This window comes from Cryptomeria japonica, chromosome 3 (assembly GCF_030272615.1).
Source record: "Cryptomeria japonica chromosome 3, Sugi_1.0, whole genome shotgun sequence".
NCBI classification, from domain to species: domain Eukaryota; kingdom Viridiplantae; phylum Streptophyta; class Pinopsida; order Cupressales; family Cupressaceae; genus Cryptomeria; species Cryptomeria japonica.
In genome coordinates this window covers 91,545,720-91,573,603 of record NC_081407.1, presented here as the reverse complement: position 1 = coordinate 91,573,603, position 27,884 = coordinate 91,545,720, and the positions used below count along the sequence as shown (strand labels likewise).

The 27,884-nt window shown below is 37.2% G+C and overlaps 1 protein-coding gene across 1 annotated transcript in view; it reads left to right on the top strand.

Moving 5' to 3' along the window:
* LOC131078572 (uncharacterized) overlaps positions 1 to 27,884 on the top strand; it is a 58,345-nt gene that overhangs the window by 22,524 nt on the left and 7,937 nt on the right. The window contains exons 4-6 of the mRNA XM_058016307.2: positions 19,083 to 19,163; positions 19,294 to 19,516; positions 19,602 to 19,651. Coding sequence (XP_057872290.2) covers positions 19,083 to 19,163; positions 19,294 to 19,516; positions 19,602 to 19,651 — 354 coding nt within the window. The remainder of the gene's footprint in view (positions 1 to 19,082; positions 19,164 to 19,293; positions 19,517 to 19,601; positions 19,652 to 27,884) is intronic.

Here is a 27,884-nt window from a genome sequence, read left to right as displayed (position 1 = left end):
GAATACATAACAACAGAAAATCATCTCCAACTTCCGATGGCTAATCTCGTATTTATCAATTGCAGGCAGCCATTGACAGCCCAGAAGTCAATCACATAAAAGTTGCCCTTTAACTTATATTCCCCCATAGACAATTCCATTCGGGGAACCTTCTGGGTGCAGGAAAGAGTAGTCCCACTGGCTACCTTTACTCCAAACCCTTCAATTGGAGGTGTGTCCAGACTAAGCCTCCTTGCTACTTCTTCATTTACATAGTTATAGGTGGCTCCACTGTCAATGAGGATGATTACTTGCTGTCCCTTCAAAATGCCTTTTATGCGGATTGCACTATAACGTGGTTCTCCAGTAAGATCTGCAAGTGTACTGCCTTCAGGCCCCTTGATTGTGTCTGTTTCATTTTTGACATCAGCTTCTTCACTTTTTGTTTCGTCATCGAAGATTACCTCAATATAATGTATTTGCCCCTTACTTAAGCATCAATGCCCAGGGTGCCATGGTTCCTTGCATGTAAAGCACAAGTTCTTTCGTCTCAGCTCATTTCTACTAACTTCTGTTTGGTTGGGCCTTGCTAAAGGTATCCTTGGAAGTATTGGATTTTTCTGAAAAGTTTTCTTGAACTTTATTGGTGGGGCTGTCCTCTTACTGCTGAAGGTATCCTTGACCACTGAATCCTCTAAGTTAAGAGCTGTTGTGGTGGCTTCTTGGAATGTTGACGGGTTTAAGGCTTTAAGCAACCCCTTAAGTGGCTCAGCTAATCCTTCTGCAAAGAGTACTATCAGCTTCCTATCTGTCACATTAGGCACCATTACCGCAAGTCTTTGAAATTCTAATACATGATCTTCCACTCTACCTTCTTGCTTCAATTGGGATAGGTTATGGAAATGAACTTTGGGGTTAGTTCTATCGAATCTTCCATCAGCCTTTGACTGAAACCTTCTATGATGGAAATTGAGTCATGACCTTGAGTTACGAGCCCATGGTACCATCACTCGTGGGCTACTCCTTCCAAGTGTAAGGTGGCGAACTTGATGGCTTCTTCTTCTTCTGTCATTGGGTTTAATGAGTAATAAGTGTCCAGCTTTTGTAACCAAGATCTTGCTGCAGTACTACTTTTTCCATCAAAATTAGGTAAAGTAATTTTGCCCAGGCGTTGCTGAATGTCTTTTCTTCCATCATACTCCTTCCTTCTATATCCACCTTTGGGTTTCAGTCGACAGTACTCAGGGAAAGACATGTTGTTCTTAACTGCCTTGCTTGGCATATTGTATTATGCCAAGAGGCGGTCCATTTCATCAGTTTGGTTGGGTTGATCCTTACTGACCTCTTCGTTTGGCAAAAATTTAGCCCTAAATGTTTTGCCTGAATTCCTCTCACTGCCAGGGACAGATCTTGCTTCATTGAAATTGCTTCCTTCACCCTAAAAGATAGAATTTCCTTTATCGGCAACGCTTCCTTCACCCCTCTCATTGATGGAATTCCTGCCATCTTGATTCTGTTTAAGCCCTCTCAGCAATTGGGTGACTTCCTTTAATGTCTCTGCTAGACCAAGTTGCAGGGTTTCAGAACGTTTAAAGAAGCCCCTTGCTTCTTCATCATTGTCACCCATATTGGAACTCTTCTTTCTCTCTTTCTTAGGGTACTGCTGTTCCCTTTCACTTAGAAAACAAACCCACAGCTGGCAGGGTCGAAGCTCTGATACCATTGAAAGATGCTGTCCTTAAACAAGTAAAAACTCTTACAGTAATATTCTTTTTGCAGCAAGAGAACACATAGTCTAGTAAATTTCTCTATTTCAAACAACAACTAACAAGACGGATCTCACCATAGCACATCAAGATTTAATTCCAAGCCTATTTGATTGGTAGGATTCAGTTTTGCAATTACAGAAATATCTGATTTCCAGACTTACAGATGAAAAACCGGATCTCCTCAAATCATACCTATAGTCTGAAATTACAACTCCCAAAAAAGAACTAAAAATGAACCTGGTGTATTTTCCTGTGGATGGCAACAGCTTACAAGATCCTTTAGATTTCTTATAGCATAAAAGAACCAACTCAGATCTCTATAAACAGACCAAGGACATTTTCAATACAGGTGCAATTAGATAGGATTTCCCTTCTGTAGTTGAAACGCTTCCCTCCTGCAACTTAATTGTCATTGCCAGACCAAAAACTTCAAGTATGTAGGCAATAGAGCTAAAACTCTTTCTCTTAGGGTTTCCGTCCCAAGAACCAGATGCTGTCTCCTAGGGTTGCCGTCTCAAGAGCTAGTCCAACATTCACCAAGGCAGAAGATAATTATTCAGCCCCCCAAAACTAACCACAGTCCTCAATAAATGCACCCTTGGAGCAGTTGAGGGAACCGCCAACAACATGTTGCCTTAGGTTGGTTTAGGGATCTGCAACCAAATTGTGCCAGCAGGAAACCGCCTTAGGAGAGTTGGCTTCCACAAGAAGTCAAGACAAAAATCTGATTCAGTTCACAAAAGACAAAAACCAGCTAAGCTAAGGACAACCGCCTTTAGGGTTGGTTACTACAAAAGACAAAACAAAATCTGATTTGCTGACGTTGGTGAAGCTGAAATTTCCAGCTGTTGGCCAGTATGCTAGCCAGGCTAGATGGCACTCATCCCATCGGGTTCATCACAATAGATTACAGTGTATTGTAAAGGAGACTTATCGCAAACATGGTAGGGTTATGCACACTAATGACAACTCTTATGATAATAATGGAAGATAGAGTATGGACAGAGACCTATGGAAGATAATGGCAGATCTGAAATCATATGGATTGTGTTGACAGTTGACAAGACTGGAGTTGACAGTGAGATACATGGCAAGCAAGTGATATGATAGTAAGGCAAGTCATGATGCAGCCAAACGACAGAGTTTCAAGACAAACATATAGACAAGAGAAGATAACAGTGTTGTATGACTGTTAAGACCACAAGAAGGCTATGCACAAGACTTCCTAAGTGATGAGTCAAGGACACAGTTAGATAAATGGCAGCCAATTAAACTCTTAGTGCAGTTCATAATGTGTCATGAAGGTTTTCAACACGAAAATAGTCAAACCTAAGAGAAGCAATAAAAGCACATGTCAAACATGAACTATGAGAATTGACAAAGATGCTAAAGAACTGTAATGTCCCTTCTCGCCTAGCATCTCAATTAATAAATAAATAATAATGCTAGCCTATTGTTTGTTAAGTCATAAAGGGGATAAGATGTTATTCAGCTTAGGAGCTTAAGTCCTATTTTTCAGTCATTGGGGATGGGGCCATTTTAAGTTGCAACGTTGTGTTTAGTAGGCTGTGGTCATGTTTATCTTCTTCTCATGCCAAGATCAGCTTGTTTCCACCACAAGGCAAGATGGAATTGGATTTAGAAATATGCCCTAGAGTTGAATTTAGAAATATGCCTTGGAGTTGGATTTAGAAATATGCCCATCGAGTGGCCATCACAACATAGAAGGAGAGTAAAAGTTGCCTTTTGAAGTCGCTGAGTTTGAGAGATAAAAACATTGAAGGAAAGGGACTCATTCATTATTGTTCTCGATTTTATCTTCTGATTTTATTCTCTGCAAGTTGAAGTCAAGAAACAGGACGAAAACCCTGTCTTAGCAGTTCTGGACATAGTCCCAGGTCTGCAACAGCATTCTACTCTAGTTTGGAAGCAGTAACCTCATCAAAAATACCTATCGCCAGTGCTGAAGATGATTTTCTGGGCGATTTGGAGGCACCGCAGTCTGATTGGTATCGCTGCATGGTTGAAGGGATTGTAGCACTCAATACAAAGATTCTAATTCACTGCTAATACAGAACAACTGTCAACAACAGGAGCAGGTCACACTGTAAAAAGCTATTCTCATAATTTTGTGTATATCAGCTTAAGTCTAAGTTGTGCAATCTGATTTCAGAATAATGTTTGGTAAGCTTATATGATTAGTCATTCGTATTACCTCTGGCAGAAACTTTACATAATAGATGTATATTGAAGGACCTTGTTGCATGTTTGTAAAAATCCTATCGAACTGTCTGTAATTTGCAAATTTTTCATGAAATAAATAATCTCTTGTTCTGGCTGTCCACTTACATTTGTTAGTTCATAAAAATCTCTAGCAAGGATATTTCAGTGGTATTAGAGCCACCAATCTTGCCAGCCTGTGAGGTATTTTCTGTGCATGTCAGTTTGGGAATGATCCAAGTGTTTGCATGTCAGAATCTATGGTTGCATGTTACTTCTAACCAATTGCATGTTAGCTTGAATTGGTTCTATGCACTCTAGAGGGTCAGGACCGCACAAATATAACACAAGAAATAGGTCTGGACAACAAGAAGAGGGAGTTGAAATTAACCGTACTGAAACAGTGATGGGAGAAAGAAGAGTAGAAAGCCCACATAGGGAGTTGAACAATCAACTCAATGATTTATTGACAACCTTTGCCCAGCAGCAGCAACAAATGATGCAACAGTTCCAAGATCGCATGATCACAGCCATGGGTCAACGAAGAGTGGATCGTTCTCGATCAAGAAGATCACCTAGTGCTCCCAGTAGAACTGATGCTGGACAAGGAAACCAAGATAGAATAGCTTCTAATGTTGTTAGGACAATGAGCACACGATCCAACTGGCCACTACGCTCTGTATTTTTGCCAAGGCAAGTTGAAGAAGAAGTGATTCCAGAAGTTGAGGAACAGGAAACCAACATCACTAATTATGCTATGGTATCTTAAGACGAATACAGATCTCTCCCTCCTGATGTAAGACAATTAATAAATCTGAATTAGTTCATGGACCAGTGGAAGGACAAGGCTAGGTACCGCCTAGCAAGGCAAGAGAATAGGCCTAGAGGGCAAAGTAGACAAGGTGCTCAGCATGTGGAATATAAGGATGCGTCCTTTGACGGAAGTGGTCATGGGTGCATAAGTTAGACACATTTCTAGCACTCAAACCAATGGAAGAAGATAAGGCAATTCAGTTTGCTACCGTGCACCTAGAAGGGGTAGCATATGATTGGTGGCATCACAGATTAGTGATACAAGATCATGCTTTGATTCATTCCTATGAGGAATTTGTTAACAAATTGATTACCCACGTTGACCGGAAAGATGTAGAGGTTTATTACAGGGAGTTGGCTCAGCTCAAGCAAGCGGGATATGTTGAAACTTACATCAATGAGTTTCAGAAAATTTCAGTTATGGTCAATGATATGTCGGAGAGGCGAGTTACTATGTTGTTCGTTGAAGGCTTGAGTGATAGACTGAGAGGATTGGTGAAGGCTCATAAGCCTAGTACACTTCATGATGCCATAGGTCTAGCATTGGACTTGGAAACTACACCTTTTCAGCCTTAGAAAAAGAGTTTCAGCCCCTGGAAATCTGATAAGAAAAGTTTTAATCAGCAAAAGAACACACCTCTTAGAGCTGATCAGGAGACAAGGAATGAATTGAGACGGAAGAATTTATATTCTCTTGCAAGGAATTGTGGGAGCCCAGACATTGTTGCCTTGGTAAAGGCAAAGCACATTTAATTGAGGTCATCTCTGATGATGATGAAGAGGATGAGTAGGAGGCCAGCACTGATGAGGATGTTGCACAGGTAGATCAGCCTCGGATAGAACTGGAGGATACTACAACCAAAGAGACTCCAGGCATTGCCGCTCTTTTTGGAGTTCCTCGCAGCCGCCCTTTCCGGTTGAAGGGTGTCCTTAAGGGACAACGGATGGTGTGCTGAGTGGATAGTGGAGCCACACATAACTTTATAGATGAGGGACTAGTATTGAAGCGTGGACTTTCCACCGAAGAGTTTCCAGGATCCAGTGTCATAGTTGCGGATGGTTTTTCGTTGACTTGTTCCCGAGTAGTTCCTCAATTGAGTTTACAAATTGGAGATTACACATTGACAGGTGATTTTTATGTGCTTGGGCTTAGTAACATAGATGCCATCTTGGGACAGGAGTGGTTGGAATCATTTGAACGTTATGTTCAAGATTTTAAACAGATGCAATTGGAATTTATGGTTGATGGAAAGAAAACGGTGCTTAAGGCAATGTTTGATGGCAGTTCACGAGTTGTATCAGCAAGAAGGATGGAGGTTCTCTTCAGGCACAAAGATGTCAATTGGGCAGCGCAATGTTTTGTCTCCACTAGGCCAACTTCTAGCAGTGAACCAGAGTACCATGTGGATATCCAAACAATGCTAGATAAGCACAACCTAGTCTATGGTGATTTACCTCCCGGACTTCCACCTGATTGTGGGTTTGAGCATGTGATTGAATTAGAGGAGGGCACAAAGCCATTAATTACCACACGCTATCGACACTCGTGGCACTTCAAGGAGGAGATTGAGAAGGCGATCAAGGAGCTTCTTAGCATGGGACATATTCGGCCTAGTATGAGTTTGTTTAGCTCATCGGTGGTCTTGGTAAAGAAGGATGGGACTATGTGCATGTGCATAGACTACAAAGCACTAAATAAGAGGACTATAAAAAATAGATACCCTATACCCAGGATCGATGAGCTACACGGGGCCGTGTACTTCTCAAAAATTGATCTCCGCTTTGGATATCGTCAGAGATGAAGACATTCAAAAAATTGCTTTCTGTTGCCATTATGGACATTTTGAATACCTAGTCATGCCCTTTGGGCTCACGAATGCGCTGGCAACATTCAAATCTTGTATGAATTACTTGTTTCATGATCAGTTGAGGAAATATGTTCTAGTTTTCTTCGACGATATATTAATCTACAACAAGACTTGGAGTGATCATCTGCATCATCTGGATGTGGTATTGAGTATCATGGAGGCTCAATTGCTCTATGCAAAAGCTTCAAAGTGTGAGTTTGTGATGACAGAGATATTATATCTTGGGCACGTCATTGGTGTAGAGGGTGTGAAAGTGCATCAAGAAAAAATATAGGCAATCATAAACTGGCCGCCATCCAGGAATATAAGAGAGTTGCGGGGCTTCTTGGGGTTTTGCTCTTACTACAGAAGGTTTGTGAAAGTTTTTTCACAGTGGGCGTCCCCATTGACAGATTTGACTGAGAAGGGTGCATTACTATGGTCTGAGAAGGCACATTTAACTTTTGACAAGCTCAAGGAGGTCATGAGCTCGTGTCCAGTACTAGCATTGCCAGACTTCACACAACCATTTGTTTTGGAATATGATGCATTCGGTCAGGGGATAGGTGCGGTGCTGATGCAGAATCGACACCGGAGTGCGTATGAGAGCTGGAAACTAAGAGACACCGAGAGGCATTATTCCACATACGATAAGGAGATGCTAGTAATTATGCACGCGCTAGCCAAGTTTAGGCAGTACCTAGTGGGAGCTAGATTTGTAGTCAGAACGGATCACAACAGTCTCAAGTACTTTATGGAGCAGAAGGACTTGAATGAACGATAGCAGAAGTGGGTAAGCAAGATTCAGGCTTACGACTTTGATGTAGAGTATGTAAAAGGTACAAAAAGTGTTGTTGCTGATTCTTTATCTAGAAGACTAACACTCTACTCTCTCATTTAGATTTCAGCTGATTGGAAATCTCAACTGCTATCTGAATATTCAAAGAACTCATTTGTGATTTGGTTGACGATAAAGTACAAGATGATAGATATTCAGTGGTTGACGACATCATCTTTTATAAGAAAAAAATTTATCTTGTACCAAGTTCGAGATTGAAGGCCAAAATTTTGAGAGCACTGCATGATGCACCTCTAGCAGGACATCCAGGTTTCTTCAAAATGTATCGTCAGATTTGTGGGAGATTCTCCTGGAAGGGATTGAAGGATGAGAGTGTCTGATTTGCTAGCAAAACAAGTCAGAACACACGCTCCCTGCATGCCTTCTATAGCCACTTTCGATACTTGAGCAAAAGTGGGAAGGGATATCAATGGATTCTATTTTAGGACTTCCTCGTGTTCAAGGGAAAGATTGCATATTTGTAGTTGTTGATAGGCTAACAAAATATGCACACTTCTTCGCTATCCCTACAAACTCTTCAACATCGTAGATTGTAGAGTTGTTCTTTAGATAAGTGTTCAAGTTGCATGGACTTCCCAAAACCATTGTGAGTGACAGAGATAGTAGATTTCTGAGTATGTTTTGGCAGGAGTTGTTCATATTGGTAGGAACAGAATTGACTCCAAGCCGAGCTACCATCCTCAAACTGATGTTGAGATGGAGATAGTGAATATTTGGATTGAAGGTTACTTGTGGAATTTTGTTTCAGGACAGCAGCGTGCTTGGGTGAGATGGCTTTATCTAGGTGAGTATTGCTACAATACTACCTACCATATGTTCATTGGCTTGTCTCCATTCAAGGCTCTCTACAAATATGATGCATTATCATTCATGGACTTAGCCTTTGAAGATAGCAAAGTCCCTCGGGCAAAGGAGATAATGTAAAGCTACCAGGATATCCTCAGGACATTGAAAGACAATCTTCAACACGCACAAAACCAGCAAAAGATGTATGTAGGCAGACATTGTGTTGAGAGGTCTTTTGAAGTTGAAGATTTAGTTTTCTTGCGTCTTCAGCCATACAGGCAATCCACATTGAAGACGAGTAGGGCAAAAAAACTAAAACCACGTTTCTAGGGGCCTTATAAGATTCTGAGAAGAGTTGGAGAGGTTGCATATGAGCTGGAATTGCCAGAGGGCATCAAAATACATAATGTGTTTCACGTCTCATGCCTCAAGAAGGCATTAGGCCAGCACACAGTTGCATCTCCAGAATTGCCTCCATTAGATGAAGAAGGGAACTTGGTGCTAGTTCTTGAAGGTATTGCTGATTGGAGAGAGAGGAAGTTGAGAAATAAGGTGGTCCGGGAATATCTGATTAAATGGAAGGATTTACCTATTGAGGATGCAACCTGGGAAGGCGAAGAAATTCTGCAGAATTTGCGATTGCTAGAGGACCAGCAATCACGGGAAGGGAGGATTGTAATGTCCCTTCTCACCTAGCATCTCTATTAATAAATAAATAATAATTCTAGCCTATTGTTTGTTAAGTCCCCATGGGCTAAGGCATTAAGTTGCAACGTTGTGTTTAGTAGGCTGTGGTCATGTTTATCTTCTTCTCATGCCAAGATTAGCTTGTTTCCACGATAAGGCAAGATGGAATTGGATTTAGAAATATGCCCTGGAGTTGGATTAGAAATATGCCCATTGAGTGGCCATCCCAAGATAGAAAGAAAGTAAAAGTTGCCTTTTGAAGTCGCTGAGTTTGAGAGATAAAAACATCGAAGGAAGGAAAGAGACTCATTCATTATTGTTATCAATTTTATCTTCTGTTTTTATTCTCTGCAAGTTGAATGTCTAGAAACATGATGAAAACCCCGTCTTAGCAGTTCTGGACGTAGCCCCAGGTCTGCAACAGCATTCTACTCTAGTTTGGAAGCAGTAACCTCATCAAAAATACCTATCGCCAGTGCTGAAGGTGATTTTCTGGGCGATTTGGAGGCACCACAGTCTGATTGGTATTGCTGCATGGTTGAAGGGATTGTAGCACTCAATACAAAGATTCTAATTCGTTGCTAATACAGAACAACCATCAACAACAGGAGCAGGTCACACTGTAAAAAGCTATTCTCAGAATTGTGTATATCAGCTTACGTCTAAGTTGTGCAATCTGATTTCAGAATAATGTTTGGTAAGCTTATATGACTAGTCATTCGTATTACCTCTGGTAGAAACTTTACATGATAGATGTATATTGAAGGACCTTGTTGCATGTTTGTAAAAATCCTATTGAACTGTCTGTAATTTGCAAATATTTCATGAAATAACTAATTTCTTGGTCTGGCTGTCCATTTACATCTGTAAGCTCATAAAAATCTCTAGCAAGGATATTTCAACTCAGTTATATTCATGCTGAGACAGAAGCAAAGTAATAAAAGGGATGGCAAAAAATACAAGGCAAAGGCTATAAGGGTATTGCTAAATAAGCTTGCAGATCAAATGTGACAGCAATAAAGACATTTCATGTATTTGTGAGAAGTATACATGGTTCTATGACATTCATATGAGACAAAGATAAGTTAGACAATCCTAAGTAAGTTAGAATCGATTATGAAGGGAGGGAAATCTAGAAGTATGAAATGTGGAAGTGCTAGGAATAGCATAGGGAACATTGTTAGTAGAGCTCTCTTTGGACAAACATAAATGCACATAATAGGATAGAGCACAATGAGACACCATGAAAAGTAAAAAGGTGGTAGGCTGTATTGTTAAATTAGTGGTTTTAAGTTTTAACCATAAAGAACACAATCATGAAAACACAAGGGTATCAATCAGTGTCAAACAAGTTTTCTTATCCATTTTGAAGAGCTTATATTGTCATTGGAGCCATGATGAGGTTTATATCTATTATAACAATTAAAAGGTTGATAGTGGACAAAGTGGAGATGACATTCAGACAAAGTTGAGATGATATTCAAAAAAGCTTTGAGAACTCATATATTAGAGACAGATCATGAAGCTTGAAAACTTTGTCAAGAAATCCTAAATGACAGTTAAGCAAAAACCCTTGTAAATAGGACAATCTATGCAATCGAGACAACCCAATGATAGGTCATGAATGAGAAGGGTAGAGGTTAGTTGTAGAGAGATGAATGTCAAGGATAACCATAGGATTTACTTCATAGGATAACCATATATATATATATGTATGTATGTATATGTATATATGTATGTATGTATATACATATATATAATTACTTCATAGGATAACCATATATATATATATATATATATATATGTATTTATGTATGTATGTGTATATTTTTGTACATATATATATATATATATATATGTTTTATTGAATTGTGGATAAGCTGATTGATTAAATCATTCAAAATTAAAAAATACAGATAATAATTGCAGGTTCAAAACCCAATTTACCAGCCTAAAAATCATGAAAAAAAACTTGTCCACTATCACAAAAATTGCAATTAATCTAGACATTTGAAATGCTGTGCACAAACATTCGTCCGCAAACAAACCTTTTTCACAATGGTGATAAAATCTTATTGGAATGTCGAGCATTACTCAAACACAAACCCAAAAAAAATATTTGAACTTGAGATGAAATAGATTGTATGAGCATAAGAATATACATTGCACACAAATTAGTAAATGTATAAGAGGAAGGGAAAACTGCAATATATCATGTCAAGAGCTGATATTTTCTGCTTTGGCTAATGACTCATACTATTATGGTTGGACAATCATAGTCAACGAACATAGCTTGCCAGACAACATACTTACAATTACAATTGATGCATGGACATATTGGTGTAAGATGAGTACGAAAGACAACACAAAGGAATTAATCAAGCTAATTCTTTTTTGGTCTCAGTATTACACTGAGTTACCTGGTTTGGACCCCTAGACCCCTGGTACTGGTCCGGTCCGGTCCTGGTTCGGGGTTCGGGTCCAGTTCACCTGTGGTTCGGACAAGGTTTGTGGTTCACAAGTCTGGTTCGAACTAGGGAGAACCCAAGAGGACCCAACTCGAACCCAATAGGACCCAGGGTCGAACCCAAGAGGACCCAGGTCAAACTCAGGGGTCTGACAACCCAAAAATGGATTTTTTTTTTGCAAAATTTATTTATTTTTGAATTCCACCACATAAAAAATTAAAATATGACCCTAAAAGTGAGTTTTAAAACATTAACTTGGCTCATTTCACACAAGAAACATGACTACAAGCAAGGGGAAACGAAGATGTGGGATATGGAGCCAAAACATACTGATTTAGATGATTTCACTTCTCAGTTTGTTGCTTTTGATGACTCAGATAGCGAGCAAACTTAAAGTGCAAGTGCAAGTGTCATTGGCATTGACATTGGCATTGATTCATCTGATGTCAATGCCAATGATGAGGAGGAGGAGAATGAGGATGACGAATTAGAGAATCCATTTGATGATCAAACTTTAAATTGTTGAAAGTTGAAACAATGATACTTGAATATTTATCATTTTTTTATTACACTTGATGTATATGATGCTGTTATGGTATGATCATGATGCTATGATTACAAGTTTATGTTGGTTTTGTTGTTTATATGATGCTATGTGACACGCTAATCTTAATTCATGCTTATAGGCTGCATATATATATAATTTACATGGTTTTGTACTAACGAACCCAAACGAACCCAGACCCCTTTTCAAAATTTTGCCGTACTAGTGTATTGGTTCTTCAAACCCGAATCGGTGCCCAAACCCGAATTGGCAACCTATATTACACGAAAATTGTCTTCTACTGTACTGATACTAAAACATTCTTAGAGACACTGATTACTACTATTATTGATGATCATATTCTTGAATATAGCACAAAAAGTTTGCTCAACAATAGACTTATTTTCGGCTACAGTCAAGCATTTGTTCGACACCTTATTCCGAAAAAAAAAAAGATTTTGCAGGACAAGCCAATGGATGAACAAGCCTACATATCCTTGAAGTAAATAACAATATTTTGTATCTTTCCCAAATTGTGACTGTTGTATATAAGATGTCTCAACAACCAGCTACAAATCTGCTCAATGTATCAATATCCTAAGGTAATCGTCTTCATACATCATAAAAACATTTTATATTACAAAAACAATTTGCATAGCTTGTCAATTTAAATTATAAGTTGTATTCCCCCATAGTCAGTTTTTTCCTCATTTCAAGACAAATTCAGTTGTATTCTAAATAATTACTCCTAACAAGGGGAATGTCCATTTCTTCCAACTTTTGTCTGTGCTCCAATATATTACCCAAAGCATATCTTGCTATTGGCGTAACTAATGCACCTCGTTAGGGTGCAAGTGCTAGTATATACTTTTTTTCCAAGGTTGTCACTAGTAAAAGAAGACACAAAAAAATGCACAAAGAATCCATACCCAGTAACACCTTGAAAAATGCATGCTTAGAATTGCTTAGAAATGCCCAGAGATTCTAAAGGAAAATCGCTTGCTTGAAAGGAAAATCACACAGGTAAAAGAAATATGAAAAAATTGCACAAAATAAATGTCTACAGTATTGTCATATGGTTTGTTTGGATTAGGGTCGAAGTTGGATGGACACAGATACAGATACAAATACGGATATGGATACGGCCTTTTTTGAGGACCACTAATATGGATACAACTGGATATGACATTCATAAAAAAAAGGTACACATTTAACACAATTTTTTAGTTATTAGAGGAGATTTTATTACTGTAAAAGCAATAGACACATAATTGCTACATAAATAATTATAAGTTGATATAACAATTTACAATATACAAAAAAATATACAAACTAGGTGCTATAATTAAATTAACAATAATGTCATTTAAATTAAAATTAAGATAAAACAAAGTAAAACTTAAATACAAATTAAAAAATATATTTAATATATTAAAAATAAAAAATTTAAATCTAAAGAACTAAATAGACCAAAGATTTAAAAATCTTAATCGGCAATAAATCGGTAATAAATCGGCAAAATTATCAAACATTTGAAAATATATAATTTCTTAAAATATTCTAAAAAAACACATGTATACACTAAATTTATAGAACACAATAACATATTACTGGTTTCCATCATATATAAATCATAGTTTGAGTCAAATACATACCATATAGTGATATATCAAAAAACAAGTTCAAGTTCTAAATATGTTTGAGTCAAATACATATTGTAGAGTCTAGACCACAAAACAAATACAATCTCTGAAGCTTGAATACATATTAAGTTCATGGTTTCATAACAATGAAAACTGGAAATCATAGATTCTACGACTAAAGCTCAAAAAACTCTGTTGCCGCTGAGTGGGTGCTGAAGTAGATGGTGTTGCAGCAGCTGCTGCTGCTGCAATATCCTCAACAGGTGAGGAATCTACCTCTTCTGGATCAGCAAGCTCATCTCCCACCTCCTCACGTTCTGCCACATTTGTTGCCCATTCAGCTGCTTCCCTCTCCATCTCAGCTAACTGATCGTCAGTGAGAAATGCATCCACATCAACATCACCAATAGCACCATCAGGTTCAACAATCCAATCCACTGTGTATGGATCAATCTCATCTATGTCAAGTGCATCATATGAATTGTTCACTTGAACCCTCTTTTCATGCAATCGAAGGTTGTACCACATATACAAGGTCATTCAAGCGCTTTTTGAGTCAACCTATTGCGTTTTTTTGTGTGAATGGCCTCAAAGACACTCCAATTGCGCTCACAAGCAGAAGCACTACAAGGCTGATTGCAAGCCTAAGCCTTTGAAGATTAGGCGTTGTGACACCATAGTCTTCCCACCACAATCTGCAAGCATACAAATTGGCATTTATAACTTGGTAAAGATTTTTATAAACTTAAAGATTGAAATAAATTTAAGAGCACATTGTTTTTTACTTGGCAGTAGGGTGTCTCTCTTACGAAGACAAATAGGTGAAGAAAACAATGGCCCATCTTCCTTCTTGTACCTCTGCAACTCATCAACAATGAGGCCTTGAATATTTTCATCAGCAACCAACCTTTGAATACATGTGTCAGGGCCAAGTTGAACCTCTGCATCTATTTTGAAAGTGTAGGAGAAAAAGAACTTGGGTTTCAAATAGTAGGCAGCAGCATGGATATGTTGGTGGAGTTGTCGGTTCCACCTTCGATCAATTATGCACCATATGGGTTCATATTTGGTCCTATCTGACCCATACAAGTTGTGAATTGCCTCTTTGGCCTTATCCATGGCCTCATATAGATACCCTATGGGGTTTTTATCCCCATCCACCATTCGTAGAACCCTCACCAACGGTTTTGACAACTAGACATGACAAATTTAACAAAAATCAGCAAAGTTTAATATTAGAAAATTAAAAAATAAATCATCAATTGAAATTTGAATTTTGAACACTTACATTGATGATCTTCTCCATGAGTTTGGCAAATTTATCATAAAAAATGGCCTTCACGACCTTCTTTGCTTCAGGCTTCCTACAATAAGCGCTCTCCAACCATCTTTCACTCACAAACATCCTCTTCAGGTTGGGCAATGCATGAAATATGCTCTGTAAGTTGAGAAAATTAGTGGCAAAACGTGTGACTCCTAAACGCACACGATCCTTACCATCAGTGTGTTGTCTCATAAGCTCCAAGACCCATGTGTGGTTGTAGATGTACTTTGTGATTTTCCTTCCAGCTTCAACCACATTTTTCACCCAACTAAGTTTCCCTATGTCCTCAAGGAGCAAATCAAGACAATGAGCAGCACAAGGGCTCCAAAATAAGGTCGGATACCTAGACTGTAGAAGTTTATCGGCTGCCACATATGCAAGTGCATTATCGGTCACAACCTGAACAACATTTTCCACTCCTACTTCGGTCACCACCTCATCCAACATGTTGCACAAGGTTTCTGAATTCTTCACTTCATTTGAGGCATCAATCGATTTTAAAAATATCACTTGTCCCCTTGAAGCAACTAGAAAGTTGATGAGTGTCCTATTCCTACTATCCATCCATCCATTAGATAAAATGGTGCAGCCATTTGTTTCCCAATTCCTCCTTTGTTGTTCCACCAGCTGATGTGTGTTTTGGACCTCATCTTGCAATAATGGCCCACTCAACTCATAACGACTTGGGGACTTGAACCCCTTACTTGACATGGTCAATCCACTAACCAATTGCTCCCAATATGGACTCTCAACAATACTAAACAAAATATTGTTGTAAAACCAAAATCTAGCCAATGCCGCCTTTGTTTGCTGATGCACTTCCTTGTTCCATGAAGTACCTAACAATCCAGGTTGTGCACCAGTAGTGTTACGAGGAATGAAAAAACTAGATGTATTACTGCCCACCCCAATATGTTCTGACCTTGTAGAACTGATATCTCTCATTGGGGCTGCCATTGCTTCTTCTGTCCTCTTTTTTTTTGCCTTCTTTTGCTCAAATTCTGAAAGCCTTGCTTTTGCCTCCCTCTAAACCTCTTCAGGACAATTATCACATATCGTAATATTCTGTCCAGTGATTTGTGCAAGGTGATATTTGAGTCGGTGTATGCCATCGGTCATAGTTTTCGTGCAATGTTTACAAATAACCTCTCTTGCCACTGCACCTAGTGTGCTATGTTTCCACAAAGGACCCCTCTTTCTACCACCACCTCTACTTGCACCACCTCTAGTTGTAGAAGCCATTGTCTTTTATAAAATTTCAAAAGAAACCTAGCAAAAGAGACCAAACATGGATCAATAATATAAATTGAAGATTAACACAAACTAAAATTGGATGATACATCAACTTAACATGGTCACAGCCAAAGTACTAAAATACAGAATCCAAATAAATGTCTCATCTAGCTAATTGTAGGTGCCTCAATTATCAATCAGATAGCTCTCAAGTCTGTTATTTTTAAACCACTATTGCTGTTTGTAGATCGTGATTACAGTCTATTATTGCACAATGCTATTAGTAATTTATTACTATTATTACACAATATACTGTATTGTGTAATAATAGTAATAAATTAAATTTTAATAATAGAATAAATAAGATAATAATAGTAAATTACAGTCCTATGAAAACTACAGAAATCTGCAGTCTTAGAAAACTAGAGTAAATTAATAATTATTAATAATACAACACACTGAACACAGTATGAAATTATGAATTTACAGTGAGAATTTTAATTAAAAACTACTGTAAATTAATAATTAATATACAATGATTCATAAAATTAAGAATAAATCCTACCTGTAAATAAATTTTTTATTAAAACCCTCAAAAATCTTACTATGGTAGGAATTAAAACTAATTTGGGTAAGCTTACCCAACACAGGTCGTAGTTTTGCAGCTTACACAGTTGATAATAGTTTTAAATTTTTAATATGTATATTAGTTTTAATATGAATCATGAATGAGCAAAAGAAAATGAAAAAAAACTGAAACACGGGATGAATGCCGAATCACGGATGGGCAATGCAGTGAATCAAGAATGCAGAATGAGCAAAAAAAATGAAAAAAACCTGCAACACTGGATGAATGCTGTGTCGGTGGGGAAGCTGCAGGGTTTGGCCAAAGTTGACACTCGTTACTGGCGAATTCGCTTCACGCGTGCATACGAATTTGCCATTTTTTTTTTTTTTTAACTTTATCCGTTTTACTTTTTAGGGTTGCGCAGTTCGTTTTTTTAAACAGCGATTTTTATTAGTTTTCATGCGATTTAATTGCGATTTTATCTGCATGGGAGTCGTGATTTTTTCTGAAAATATCAGTCACGATTTTTTGCTCAATTAAATTGGTAACCCGAATGCCTCGGGAGAAATCGCGATTTTGGTGATTTTCTGTTGATATTTTCATCCTTGAAATAAACAATAATAATCTAAACTAAAAAATAAAAATTCACAAAAAACAGGAAAAATAAAAATTGCATGAGTGAAATATTTAAACTTAAGTCTAGGAAGGATCATGTCAAACTTTTTAAAAATCAAATCACACAATATCTGACATGGCTGGAAAATTAGTGTTTTTTGGGTACGTGTGGATATTGTATCCGAGCAGTATCTGTATTGGGTAAGGTAGTGCACATGCTTAAGGAGGTGCATGGGTATATCTAGCTACTCTGATCAGGGTTTATTTATAATCGAAAACTTAAGCTTTTTCCTAATTTTAGAGTTGACAACCAAAGATTTATTGTTTATTTTTAGAAATCAAAACCCTGCAAATTTGTCACGGGTAAAAAATGCCATTTTTTGGAAATGTGCGGATGTGTTATCCAAGCCATGCAAGTTCTGTACCCATACCAGGTATGACAGTATGTGTACCAAGAGAAGGGGGTGACGTATCCTACAACTTTGCTTTTGAATGATCTCATTGATCCATGGAACTCTTCCAAATGAGATATCAATCTTTTCTACTACTATAATTTTGTCCTGTTCATTTTGTTTTGATTGTTTCTTGAAGCCATTTATATCTTAATACATGATGTAGCTGGAACCCATTTCCCAGTTAATTGTAATTTTGATCTATAACTATAAAAAGTAATATGCTGTGGAAGGGCTTAGGGGAGTCATTTTAGAGTTTTTAATTTTGAAAATTAGGGCAATAACATCTGAATTGTACTTGAGTTTTGTTTTGAAGGTCAAGATTTTATGCCCCCTCATCTGAGTTTGGCTAGAACATCTTTATCTTAATGGAGGTTGTTGCTAAGTTGAATGTGCTATTTGTCCTTGAGAGGAGAATTCCAGATTATGCCAAGTGGGACTAAGGACAGTGCTTCTTGAGGACTACAAAAGGCATTGGATTTCAATATGGTTTTAAAAATTTTTCTTAGATGATTACACAGGGTAAATTCTGCATAAACTTTTTCTGCAATATGTTTTTCCTAATTCATGTCACAGAAACTTCTGAAAAAATTATTTTTTGAGGATTGTTATTCAACGGAAGGGCTAATATAGAAGACATGAATCTTTATGAAAGAATTTCAGTTGGCAGGATGTTAGGTTACTGCAAATTTGTTGTCCTGCAGCACAAAATTCTTTGTAGAGAGCTATGATCTTTAGCATACATGGTGCTAAATGTTGAAAAAATATATTAATGAAAACAGATTTATTGAGCCTACTCTGCCCTATGCTTTTTATACAGACTTTGTAATTTTATGCCCTAGCAAGAGTCCTCTAAAACATTGAATAAGCAAACATCCTGCTATCAAGTTTTTGAAACTTAAAACATTGAATAGGCAAATCAGGCATTCATTGCTTATCCTATGTTTAGATTTGGACAGTTCCACTCTGGCTGGTGACCACGTTTCTTACATTCTCACGTTATCATTGAAAGATTCTGAGAGTTTCAGAACTTTTCAGGGAAGAATTTAGTCAATGTTATTTTCTTCAAGAAGCTCTACTGTTTGGGAGTGTCAGAGTAACCCAATTTATGAATTGCATATGATGTAAATTTCATGCTTCAATAATGAGAAAAGGTAATGTCACAAAATGATGTAGCATAGATTGATTTGTCATTCCATCTACCATCCGTTTTGTTAATTATGAATGAACATGCTCACAATATAACCAAAGGTTTTTATTTTTGTATTTGAGCAGGTAGCTGCTGTCTCAGAGGATGTTGGTACAGCAGGTGCCCTTCGGGCAGTTGCACACCACCTTACTGCAGATGATATCCTGGTCTGCTCTATATTTTTCCTTACTTTTTCCGCATCTTTTGGTTGTATTCTCTTTTTCTGAGTTCTGCAAGCTTATATATTGTTGAGATCTTTAATGAGGGAATTTCTCCTTTTTTTAAATTACTATTTAGGTGGTAAGTGGCGATCTTGTTTGTGATGTGCAACCTGGAGCTGTTGCAGCCACCCACAGGAGACAAGAAGCAAATTTAACTGCCCTTTTGTGCACTCCTCCAGCTGTTGGGCCATCTGAAGCTGGATCCTCTGCAGGTGGAAAGGATAAAGCCAAGAGGTCTGGACTTGTTAATATTATTGGGCTGGACTCTACTCATCAATTTTTACTGTTTGTAGCTTCAGGTATGCTGCTAAAATTTACGCTGCTGGACTGTTTTGAAGCATGATACTGCATATGGTATTTCTAATTTTGCATTGCTTGCTTTAGGTGAGAAAGATTTGCACATCCAGCGCTCTATTCTTCGTACCACAGGCCAGGTGAGTACTGCTGTTAATCATTTCATTTCATGTAAGTGTATTAAAATTTATTCAATGTCTTATATTGTGGCTAGGCATGAATGAAACCTAAATTTCTTTATTGAAATTAATAATATCCAAATATATATGGAGAAGGTGTTGTAGTGCTTAGGTCATTGATTCTAAAAAGTGTACAGTTTTAAGATATATCAGGTTGGTATTTAGCTGATAGGCTTTTCTGATGTGCTTCTATGTGCCAAAATTTCAATCCCATTGAATTGTCTCACCCCTTCATGCCATGTTAATTGTTAGACTGATGAATTTTTTTCTCTGATGTGGGCACCTCCTAATGCCATACCACTGCCCAGCGAGCCCACCAAACACAATAATTGAATCTCAATTTAAATACTGTGAGAAAGATTTGTTGCACATTTCTTAATGTGGATCTTGTAATACACGGCAAATTTTTTGGGTTGCTTTCTATTCTCTCTCCTCTGACAGCAAGTGAGAGTGATTGAGCTTAAGCCCAAAGCTTTCCACTTGCTTGGAATCTAAGTTACCGATGCTCGTATTGGTTTAGGTTTGGTTCATGGATCTGGTCAAAAAAACATGGGGGATTGGATTTGTCCATATATATATAGAGAGAGAGAGTTTATATTTTGCCATGGTATACAAATTACATAAATAAATAAAATTTAAATCTTAAAACAAAAAATCAATTACTCATTGAGATAAATGAAACAAAAAATCAGCGTACTTTTTTTTGTCCAAATTGGGACTAACCGTTCACAGAAGTTAAACTGACTCTAAAACAAACTCTAAAAATAGAAACTCCTAGTTCTATCACGAGGTCTCTATAAATATAACAACCAATCTAAAAATATAACTAAATGACCATTAATAAACACATGCTAAAAACAACAAATAAATATTCTAGTACCCTCCCTTTATGGTCTTTCTATCCACTACCCAACTGATGACAAAATCTGCATATCAAAAAGCATAGAAGGCTGATTCTTTCTTCTCTCCAGAACGCTCTACGACATGAGTCTGCTCTTGCTCCTGAGACCCTACCTGTTTGGACTTCTGATCAGCCAACTTCTTTCTGCAGAACCTTTGGATATGTCTAGGTCCACCACAATAGGTACAAGTGATTTTCTTCTTGATCCCCCTCCTCAGGGTTGCGCTGTCCTTTCTGCTGAGTGGACTCGCCTTTGCCTTTGTCCTTGGCAGTAAATGCCTGTTCCACACTAGCCATGTCTACGCTGCTATCAAACTATTGTCTCCACCTGGCTTGTTGCAATAGCTTATTGCACAACTCATCAAACTTCAAGTCAACATTATTGGAGGTAACGTCGAGTGTTCCAATAAAGTTTCGTAGGACCTAGGTAGGCTCTTCAGTGTGATCACGATCATATCCTCTTCTTCCATCTTGTGACCAATAGCCTCCAACTGGTAATGAATTTCCTTAATCTTTGTAAGATGTTCCTGTTGTGACATCTTCTCATCCATCATAATTGAGAACAATATGTTCTTCAGAAAGAACGCTCAGTTCTTGTTGGATGTCTCATGAAGATTCTTCAAGTGATCCCGAATCTCATTAGCTTTCTTGCCTGATGGTACTTCTGGAAGCATATCATCAGTGACTGATAACTTTAGCAACATAACCGCTTCTCGGTTACGCTCATCAAACTTGGTCTAGTCATCGCCCGGCGTTTTAGGACAAGTCTCTTTACCTAGAACAATTTGGTCAATGCATCGGCACTCAAAAATAGAAAGCATCCATTGCTTTTAGGTATTGTAGTTCTTGCTGTTGAAGCGTTGACAACCTGCCAACATGATGTTGGTCAACGATGCCATCCCTCCCATTCTCTTATGCATGAAAAATGAGGTCAAACTCCAACTTTAAAAAAATCTGATTTTTTTGTCAAATTTCAGTCAAAAGCCTTTTGCGACAGCTGGCACAAACTTCTAAAAAATCTGTTTTTCAGGTCAAAATCAGTCAAACCAGTCTAGCATGAATCCCATAAAACTTTTGCTGAAACCCTAGGTCAGGTAAAAACACGACCTAGAAACAATTTTTTTTTTTTCGAGTAAAGAAAACAACTGAAATTTCTTGCAGAAACCCCTGATTTTTATGTGCAAAATCGTGAAAAAATGCGTAGGAAAACCATGAAACAAATTGTGTTTGGAAAGCCCAAAATTGTGGCAAAAAATGGACACAAATCGTAGAAAGGGGGGCTGAAAAAAAATCCCAACGTGGGTCAGGTGCAGGAAAAACATGGTGCCTAGAAAATCCAACGCCTGGAAAAATTATGTGCACACATACAGAAGGTTCTGGGAGATGACAGAAAAGAGCGTGTTGCGATTTTAAAAAAGTGCGCAACCTTGACAAAGCTTGCGGAAAATAATCTAAAATGTAAACCTCTGATTTGCACTTCAAACTAGAAACACCATGAACGCACAAAAACCCTAATGCAAATTTCAGAAAGAAAAACGTAACGACAAGGGTCAGAAAACACAAAGAAAAACCTGATGTTGCGACCTTCAAAAACTCGTCGGATTACAATAGAGAGGAACCAGATCGCGAGCCCTAGATGTGATTTCTCTCCAATTCAGATTTTTTCATAAAAAAATCTCTTGAATTTTTTTTGGAAATTATTTCCAGGTAGAAGGGCACAAAAAAACTTTTAATGGCTTGTAACCTGTCTTTGATACCGTGAAACCAAAAATCAGCATACTTTATTGACAAAATAACAAGCTTTTCAAGGCGATTGTTCAAATTGGGACTAATCGTTCACAAAAGTTTAACGGACTCTAAAACAAACTCTAAATATTAGAAATTTCCAGTTCTATCACGAAGTCTCTAAAAATATAACAACCAATCTAAAATTATAACTAAATGACCATTAATAAACATAGCTAAAAATAACAGATAAATATTCTAATAAAAAAAGCATCACATCACACGAGTTTCCAATTACAAGACAAAAAAATTATAGAAGGTAGAATAATTTTCTACACAGCTCACTACTAGAACTGATGCTTACATTGATTGAAATGGAATCGGATGGCTCAATTTGCTTTGTTTTTGTTAGATTTTGAATGTGAATTGAACTCTTTGTTGCTAGCCTATTTTCCTATGTCCTTATGAATAAATCCATGTGATCAAGAGGGCAATGTTTGGTTGGGAGGGAAAAATTAGCATAAACAAAGCAAAAAGCAAGAAATTGTGCCCAACAATCCTCTATTTAGGGTTAGGGATTTACTTTTAAGCATCCAAAAACAATTAAAGAAAGCAATTTTTAAAAAAAGATGTTAACTAAAAAATGTTGATGTGTTGAAGGTTTTATGAAATTTCACATGGTTTGATGTGGGTTCACCCGAGGTACATTGGGACAAACCCACAAGCTACATCATGACTTTATGATGCACCCCGCTTGCATTGGACTAGGATTTGACTCTAGAGTGGATCATCCCCTGATATATAAGGCAATAGAGATGAGTTGGTAACATAGCTTGGAATGAATAAGGAGGGCCATTTTTATTATTGATTTAACTTTCTTGTCCAATAAGATGGAGTGAAAAAAAATCTTGAGAGAATTTGAGATGGTTTAGGTGCATTCTAAACCACCTTTGTCTACGAGAGAAAAGATAGCAGTGTACTACTTTCAAATAATACTATGCTTAGCTAAGACATAGGGTTTGCCGAATTTTGGCCATGAGCTTCAAAATTCGGCGAACTTCAAAACATTATAAATTTCGGCTGATATTCGTACGGACATATAGCCTCGTGTTTTAAAAAAATGTTTCTAGGGTTTTCCGCATTTTTTTCATTCCTTGAATGAAGAGGTTTTTTTTTGCATTTTTTTTGGTGCTAATTGTGTTTTTTCATCTCTCAATTGGGTGGGAAGGACTACCCATGGATAGATGGGGATCAAAAGATTAGGAGATAAATGATTTGTTGGGCAAACGATTCGCAAGTGTTGTGCCATCGAACAAAGGATTTGCATGGTGGCATGCTTGGAGAAAACAGTGGATTCGCTTCAAATTAGGGTTATAATATTTGTAGTGTCGTGTATCCTTGTTTTGTAACTTTGTTATTTTAACATGTTATTAATATTATTTATTTATATTTTTTTTAATATATTTAGATAATATTTTTTGCATATGTTATTTATTATTTTTTTATATATAGTATATATCATCTTATTAAGGAAAATGTCTTTAAATAAAATTACATATTTATATTGGTAAAAATATATTATTTATATATTATTAATATTATTTATTATATAATATCTCTCTCTCTCTCTCTCTCTCTCTCTCTCTCTCTCTCTCTATATATATATATATATATATATATATATATATATATATGTATGAACTAGTACCCATATTTGTGTATTTTAATATTATATATTATATAATTTATTTTTCTCTCTATATACATGAATTGGTATAAAAAAAAAATTGTACCAATTATCCAAAGTTAGCTATTTTCCAATGCTAAACTATTTTGATAATTTTGTACATATATTACTTATATTTAAAAATAAAAATAAAAATTTCTATAAAGCAAATTTAATCCCAAATTTTTTTCGAACTTTTTACCCTTGCCGAACTTCATCTGAATTTTATTGTTGTCGAACATGAACACGAAGTCAAACCTTGCAACTTAGATGCTTAGTATCAATGAACATCTATCATCATCTTCCACCAAATTACAGACAAGAAAAACAAAGCTTTTATTTGCAAATATGTCTTCATCGTTAAAGTGTCCATTGTTTTAAATGTTATTAGGGATTATTTTTATTTGATGTCCTAATATGAGTTTCTAGTGATTAATGGTGTGTGCAGGCCCTAAACTAGAAGTATTACAAAGGGACTTTACAGTTGGCAATTTTATTATAAGTTTATATTAATAAAGATAAGGCTATTCTCATCTTAAGTTGGAATTAATGTTTAAGGACTAAATTCATGTCATTTCCAAAAGGAGACATTACACCATGACTGACCCAATAGTTATTTTCTTGTGCTCATTAGGGACTTCTTAATTTAGAAATTGACATGATATAGGAATATATGAAATTCATTTCACAATAGATGAAGAAATCTGAAGACTCTGTTTAAAGCTTTTGCTGAAATTGCCACAAATAAATTTTCTGGTTTGAAAAATGACAAAATTACCATTTAAAAAGTTTTAAAGCAACCTCTATTAATCTTCTTGGATCGCCAGCTGAGCATAATGATGCATATTTCCAACAATGCTTTCCTGCAGACTTTGTTATTCTTTTGCTTTATAAAGATGGTTCTTGCACACATGCAAATTTTACATGTCTTTTTTTCTCAACTACTTGTTTTCTATCCTGTGTGCTATCAGATCCCACATTGGTCCTTTTGCAGTGATAGATGTTAATGTTGGTTATTCTTGCCCTAGACATTGCTGGTCTCTGGTCATGTTTTGTTAGTTACATGCTTGGTGAAGGAGTCATTCTCTCTCAATCTAGCCCACGTTAGCTTTTAGGCCACTTGTTTTTTTGTTCCAAGGAGTATGTCATATCCCCATCCTAGCTGGGTCGGCCAGCAATCATAAAGGTGTTTTTTAACACCTCATTAAATAGTACATATATTAATAAAAAATATAATAATAATAAATAAATAAATAATAACAATAAATAAAGTAAATTTTTTTGGGCCCTAGGTGCCTACACAAGCAGGTATAAAGGTGTGTGTTGCAGACTGAGCACAATTATGTAGAGTTTTGGTATGAATTTTGGAATTAATTCCTGAAGTTGTGCTTGCTGGGATGAAAACCCTAGCTGCACCTCAAGGTTGGACAAAACCCTAACCATATCCTACCAAAATTGCACATCTAATTCTGCATTTAACCTAGCAAATTGCGTTTATAGGATGATCTCTATGGTTGTAGTGTGAAGGGAGTTTGTCCACCTAATTTCCAATCTACAGACCACTCCCCTATCGCCTGGCTGGAGGTTATTTTACCAACCAAATTCTCAGACCAGGGCATATCTTGGGAAGGTGCCAGCAACTATTGAAGATTGTGTAAGGAAATGTATATAGATCTGCCAAGACGGTGAATTAGACAAGGAGCAAAGAGTTAGAGCAGCAATTAAGGTGACTGAATTATAAGTCACCAGCCCAGGGAGACACCCAACGTTCTTCACAGGCTAGTTTGGCACCAAATGTCATGCCAAATAAGATCCTATATTGGCAGCAGTCATTACTTAGATATTTTCATCACTCATAAATGCTGCAGCAAAAAAGCAACCCTAGATACCAGGCGAAAACCTCACTAATTCATAGGACAGCTTAGGGAATTAAGACTCAGCACTTGGATCTGCCAATTCTCCGTTATCAGACAAACCAGGTGTTATCTAGGTCAGTCATTTGGCTGTATATTTCCAGAAGGTTATTATGTATCTCCAATATTGATTCTGTCCTAAGTTTTAATGAAGTTCCCTAGGGTCTGCTGACTGCATGGTACTATATTGGTCTGATTTATTGTACACAAATCTATGCAATCTGCTTTTCCTTGATAAGATTGATATTCAATATTCCTAGTTTGCAACAAACTGTGTTGAAGTTTTGTACTTATTGTATCAGAAAACTATCATAAAATAAGTCAGGTATCTTATGGTGGTATCAGAGCCACCTTTCCTGCCAGCCCTTGGGTGTGTATGATACAGGTTCATGCAAAAAAATGATAGGGAAATCTGGGACCTGTGAAGGGAAAAGAGGAAAGAAGAAGCTACGGATAAAAGAATTGAGGAAACCAACATCCAAGAGGTCATTAGGGCTCAAAATAGAGAGCTGGCTAGAGAATTTCAGTCCATGAGGGAGTCCATGGCAGAGATTGTGAGAACCTTGAGGGGAATGAACCAACAAGGAAGTGCTGAAAGGTCCAATCCCAATGGTGTTGAAGGAAGTCACTTAGCCAATGATGGAGTTTCAGTCAATCCACCAAGACATTCAGAGCCAAATTTTTTCAAAGAGAGGAAGAGGACCCATTTGATGCAGAGGAGTAAGTATCACCTAGATTTCATGATGAGATGGCAAGATATCATGTTGATTATAGTGCTCTAAATCTGCTGTGACTTGACATTCATGGAGTATTATGACATGAAAACAAGAAATGATAATTGTAGGGGAAGAAGATATCAAGCTCAGCCAAGGAGAGAGATACAATAATGGTTGGGGAAGATCACCATACCCACCTATGATGGTTCAAATGGGGGTTACAGTTAAAGCTTGGTTGTAGAAATCGGAAACCCATTTCTCCTTAAATCTCATGTATGAGGAGGAAGCAATCAAGTTTGCAACACTTCACTTGGAGGGTATGACTCATGAGTGATGGTACCATGGCATGGTGACTCAAGGACATGGCTCAATCAATATCTCAGAGGTGTTTAGCCAAAGGTTGATGGAAAGATTTGATAGAAAGGATCCGGAAACTCACTATAGAGAGCTAGTACAAATGAGTCAAAAGGGCACAATTGAGCCCTATGTAGTAGAATTTCAGAGGCTTTTAGTGATGATCCCAAATGTGATAGAGAGGAGACTTAAGTCTTTTTTGTTGAGGGCCTATTCAAACCACTCAAGGGTTTGGTAAGAGCTTTTGATCTTAATTCTTTGCAATAGGCCATTAGGAGAACCCTGAATTCGGAGGATTCAATGACCCAAAACAAATTCGACTCCAAGAATGAACCTCCAATTCAACATAAGAAACTTACTAGAATATTTCTCAACCCAAAGTGTTACATCCAAAACCAAACAAGGTCGAGGAATCCGAGAATGAACTTTGAAGGAAAAAATTGTGCTTTACTTTTAGAGAGCCATGGGAACCGTGCACAAGTGTTTAGGGAAAGGACAAATACACTACATAAAAGTGATCTTTGATGAGGATTTTGAGATTGAAGATTCTAAACCTGAGATTATAGTGGATGATGTTGAGCTTGAGGATCAAGGGGGAGAGCATTTGGGTGGCATACTTGCAGAATTTTCAGGAACACCTAGATATTACCCTCTTTGTGTTAGAAAAGTCTTGTGAGGATGTAGGGTGACAATATTGATTGATAGTGGGGCTACTCACAACTTCATTGATGAAGGGTTGGTGACTAAGATGGGTTTGAGGATCAAAGATTTTGAAAGGGTTTAATGTTGCTATGGCTGATGGGTTTACCATTGCATGCAATTGAAGGTTTTAAAAGTTGGCATTGACTGTAGGAGAGTA